This window comes from Cystoisospora suis (assembly GCF_002600585.1).
Source record: "Cystoisospora suis strain Wien I chromosome Unknown contig_7581, whole genome shotgun sequence".
NCBI classification, from domain to species: domain Eukaryota; phylum Apicomplexa; class Conoidasida; order Eucoccidiorida; family Sarcocystidae; genus Cystoisospora; species Cystoisospora suis.
Window position 1 is genome coordinate 1 of NW_027160366.1, and position 5400 is coordinate 5400.

At 42.3% G+C, this 5400-nt stretch overlaps 1 protein-coding gene across 1 annotated transcript; it reads right to left on the reverse strand.

Annotated features, from left to right (window-relative positions):
• Positions 1–318: 318 nt before the first annotated feature.
• CSUI_010488 (rna polymerase-associated protein rtf1) lies at positions 319–2420 on the reverse strand (the record flags this gene model as incomplete). The annotated part of the gene is made up of 3 exons (XM_068070591.1): positions 2284–2420; positions 1495–1572; positions 319–845 (listed from the first exon to the last, which is right to left on the reverse strand). Coding segments are annotated over exons 1-3 (726 nt in total), but the record flags the coding sequence as incomplete, so codon positions are not given.
• Between the last annotated feature and the right edge of the window lie 2980 nt (positions 2421–5400).

Consider the following 5400-nt stretch of genomic DNA (forward strand, 5'->3'; position numbering starts at 1 on the left):
TATCTATCTATCTACCTATCTATCTATCTATCTATCTACCTATCTATCTATCTCTATCTATCTATCTATCTATCTACCTATCTATCTATCTATCTATCTATCTATCTACCTATCTATCTATCTATGTTAACAGAGGGAACTCTAGAAACAGAAGAATGCGTCAGCTATGAGAAATCCCAGGAAGACGACCGTTTTTGCACGTCCAATCTGCCCTCGACAGGAGCGCCGAGGCATACGGTTGTGGGGTGTACATACAGCAGAGCACAATGCATCTTCTAGGATTCCTTGCCCCTGACAGAGCCGGGAGAATAATACCTGTTGCTGTGCCGTATATGATTCCTGAAGATCTTCTTCATGGTCTTCATCTCCTCCTCTTCTTGCGCCTGTACTTTTGCCTTTCCTTCCTCCCCCTAGGAACTGTGCGTCTCCATCGCCTTCCCCAAGAGCAGTACTCCCTGGCGTGCCTTTCAGAGCTCCATCTCCCCCTGCTAGACTTCCTATCGATGCTGCAGAAGAAGCTCCTAAAGAGCCTCCTCCACCCGTAGATAGCAACGACGTATCTGCCCCCCCTTGGGAAGAAGAAGACGCAGTTAAAGTAGTTGATACTGTCGAGCTACCAGGAAGACTAGTCGGGGGAGGGAGACGGGATGTAGATGAAGAAGAAGCTTTCTTTCGTTTCTCTTCAGAAAGCTCGTCATCTTCTTCATCTTCGTCGGAAGAAGAAGATGTTGAAGAGGAAGAGCCTTCTTCATCCTCGTCACTTCCCTCTCTACGCTGACCACTTGATCGACCTTCTGTTGAGGCAGATCCCCCGGCTTCTCCTTCTTCTTCCTCTTCGTCACTACCTAGAAAGCAAAGAAGTTCCACGTCAAACAGGGTAATATAACCTCTTTTCTATACAAGCACACAAGTCCTTCTTTCTTTTCTTTGGACGCTTCTCTATAAGAGACAGGCTGAGGGCGGCACCGTCAACTACTGCTATAGTCTTTACTCTCTCTTTCTCATCTAGCTTCAACTCTCTAACACCTATCACCCCGATGACAAAAAGCAGAGACATACACGACAGTTTCATATGTAGATAGGGAGAGAAGGAGGTAGACCTATCTGAAGAGAATGTAGGATGCACATGCAAGACTGTGTTTCCTCATGTCGATTCGTTTACAGACAAGATCTCATACACATAACATCTATGGCACCGCCCCGCGAAGTCCTGCTGAGTGTATATACACTCCATCTCCCTGGCTCTCCTGCAGCCATTCCTACGCATACTTCTCTTCGTCTTCCCTCGTTTTTCTTCTTTCTTTATTTCTTTCTTTCCCTTTCTTTTCTTTCCTAAAGAGATGATCTAGTATAACACAAGCAATCTCTGCTACCATCAGTATGCTAGAATGACCGTGTCTCCTCCCTCTGAATCTGTTTCTCTTCATTCTTTCTCTCTTAACGAGTGCGTGATGCGCACTGCCATTCTTCTTCCTCTTCTTTCAGATGCATTACTTGGACGTCTCTGCTGCTTCTGTCGTGCGCGCCTCGCTCGAATGTCACTGAGGGCTTCGCCCAAACCTCCACCTCCTCCTGGCGACGAAAAGAAGAAAAGAAAAGAGAGACAGATAACGATGGAAAAGGAAGGCCTTCTCTCTTGTTTTGTGAAAGGGGCGAATGTGCAAAAAAGAAGATGAGAGGAATGAAACAAAGACACCTTGGGGAGAGAACAGGGACTTCACTACAGCATCACATGGATAGAAAGCCACAAAAATGCAGATATAAACCTGTGTATGTAGGTACATCTATCTACATAGAGAAATGCATGGACTAGATACCATGCGCAGTTGAAGACGTCAAAAAGACGTGTAAGCCCCTACTCGCCACCTGCTGTTAGGACACCCTCAACACCTCTTAATCACTTCCATCAATCGATCTATCCTTGATCTATCTTCATCTACATACGTCTCTCATCTATGTTTCTCTACATATGCCTTCGTCTATCTATCTACCTATCTTTAATCTATCTATCTATCTATCCCTAATCTATCTATCTGTCTCGATCCTCATCAAGCAACTGCAGTAGGCAGATATACAGGGAGACACACTGCGGAGTTGGACTTTGTTGGCTAGTCGCTTCATAAGACGACTCCTATATATATGCTGGTAAGAAATGAAATGAATGAAGGGCCATGAGTGATACATACGACAACAATATAAGGAGAGTCTGGTGTATGTGCCTGTATATCTCCAGCTTCGACCCACACATGCTGCCGAGCCTAGTGGGTCTTTCGCTTTCTTTACCTGGTCTGGAGGGAAGGCCCCGAGAAAGGTCTTGTTTGCGGAGGAGTTCCTTCCTCTGTCTCTCACGCACTAGCTCTTCATATCGACGGGCGAGCTCTGCTTCTCGCTCGAATTCATTCATATTCTCTAAAGCCTGGGAAAGGACAGCAGCACATTCGACTAGAGACAATCTAAGATATGTTGACATGCTCGAGAGAAGGAGGAGAAGAAGGGAGCAAAAGAACGTGTAGAGAGAAAGCAAAGATATAGAGGGCAAGAGAAAAGGAGAAGAAGAAGAAGAGACAAGGAAAGAGAAAGAAAGCCACGTCAAGAACAAAAAAGAAAGGAGAGAGCAAGAAGAGGGAGAAGAAAGGACACAAACAGAAAGAGCTCTCTGAAGAATAGGGAAAAAGAGAGAGAGAGATAGAGTTTCATGAATGAATGAATGGAGAAAAGAAAGGACAAGAAAAAGAAGAGAAAAGATGGCAATAGAAAGACCAAAAGAGAAAGAAAGAAAGATAGGAAATGTTTTAAGAATAAATACGTCAGTGACAAGATGAGTAAAGTATCTCCTTTCATTCCCAAATAAACAAGCATACACCATACACATATACTACCACTCTCTTTATATAGAACTCCATACACATGCAAGGACTCCCTTAACATACATACATCTATACGCATACACATATATCTATATATATCTATCTATATTGATATGTAGGTAGCTGTAAGACAGACGGCCGCAATAAAGTCAACCAGATAGACGCACCTAACACTGGGACCATGTATCTCTCTACTATACACACCGATATATATAGATATAGAAATAGTATGAATATATATATATGCAGCTGTAGGCGTTAACAGGGTATACAGTATGGTGGTGTGAATACATGCATGTATATGAATAGATAGATATATGTCTTGGTATCTTATTTAGGAGAGAGATGATTCGTAGAAGTATTAGGAGTGTGAGTTCGAATAGCTGACAAGGTAGAGGGAGGACGTCGTTAACAAAGCCTTTATGATAAGCTTGACTTGTCTCCTTGAACTTCATAGACTGGACGTCCCACAGAGACACACTCCCCTCCACATTCCCGCTAAAAGACAACAGAAGAAGAAAAAGAACAAGAAAGAAGGAAAGGAAGAGGAAGATAAGGATCATGATGAGGGAAAGAGAAGGAGAGAGAAGACTGTCGGTAGAGAGAAAGAAATGGATGGGAGAAAAAAGACAAGAAAGGCCCATCTACACACGCAACACGCAGAGAAAGGAAGAAAACAAAATTCACTGTCTGTGTGTAGTAACGTTCTGGTGTACATACACCGCAATAAAGGCGGAGGGTGAAAATGTGGCATAGGAGATTCACTTTTTCTGCTTCGTTTCGTCTATTTCTTCTTTCTCTTGCATCAGACCGACTGAGGAGGCAAGGAAGTTGCCTTTGTTTATGCCACGTAGGGAGAGAGAGAAAAGTCAAGGCACGCTGTCTCTCCACCCTCGTGCTATTTGTGAAAGATTTACCACGTATATAGACAGGTAGAGACGTCTACTACGCTAGAAGATATAGAGACACACGGGTAGAGACAGATCCACACCATCAAGACTGTTTAGAAACAAGATCTTCTATCATGCCTACATCTATATAGATATGCATATATATATATATGTATATAGGTATGTATACATTTCTCTCTCCCTGCCTCTCTCCAAATATAGAGATATGTGTATGTACGTATGTATCCATGCAGCTTGATGAGGTAGAGAAGCACTTCCTTCTTTCTTTCTTTCTTTCTTTTGTATTTCTTAGTTCCTTCCTAAATCTTTCTTTCCTTTTTTCTTGCTTTGTGTGTGTTTACGTGATGAGAGAGTCAGCTTTTGGGAAATACTTGAGACAACTGGGGGTTTCCTTCCCGACGCCTCGCTCGCGACACAACGCAGCTGTATTCGTCCACTTACGCACACACCGATCTGAACCTATACACAAAAAGAAAGAAAGAAAGAAAGAAGGAAAAGGAAGAAAAGAAAGAAAGAAAGAGGTGAATGACGAGAGATAGAAAGAAAGAAAGAAGGGACGAGCATAGAAAGAGACGAGCGAAAAAGAGAAGCATTTGTAGTGTATTTCTTGGCTGGATCGATCTATCGATCGATGCTTTCTCTTTTTCTTCTTCTGAAAGAATCTAACGACTATCTCCAGAGATATAGAAGATAGAAGAGAAAGAAAAAGAAAGCAGAGAAAGAAACAAAATGTATAAACCCTCGACCATAAAGGAGAAAGAAAGAGAGAAAGAAGTCTTCAACTTTCTCTCTTTTTTCTTTCTTCTTCCTCTTCTTGCTTTTCTTCTCACCTGCTGTAGCGAGTTGTCCATAGGGAGAAGGTATATAACACAAATCCACTATAGAACCTACACGCACCAAAAGAGAAAGAAAGAAAGAAGCAAAAAGAAAGAGATAAGAAAGAGGAGGGGCAGAATGAGTCAGTAAACACGACTCGGAGATTCTTGCTAGAGAAAACAAAGATGTCTTGAGTTATGAAAGTGTGGGGCTAGAGACACACACACAGAGACAGGGAGGGAGGAAAGGAGACGGAAGAGATAGAAAGAGAGATAGAAAGAGAGAAAAGAAAAGAAAAGGCGATGTGAAGAGAGAAAGAAAAGAAAAGAGAAAGAAGGATAGACAAACAGATAGGGACAGATGCTAAAGAAAGCAGGAATCCTCTCGAGGATCCCCAGTCAGTCCAGCATACATACAGTAGATGGACAGTAGAGAGAGAGAGAGAAAGAGAAAGAAGAGAAAGAAGGCTTAAGCGTCTTCTGTCTTGTAGGCGAGATCTAGAGAGAAAGTCTAAATCTCTTCTTCTTTTTCTTTTCCGTCGTTTAGAAGCAAAGAAGAAATCTACCTGAGGGGACAGGAACTGTCAATTCCAAAGAAACCTCGGAAACGACACAAGAGAAACAACAAAGACAAGGAGGAGGAGAAGAAGAAGAAAAGAGAAAGACAGAAAAGAGAAAGAAAGGAAGAAATGAGGGAAAGAAAGAGAAGAGAGATGAAGAAAGAGGACAAGAGAAAGTTATGCACGCATTTGCCTATGATGCCCTACATACTCATCATATACACAGATATGTATACATACATACATA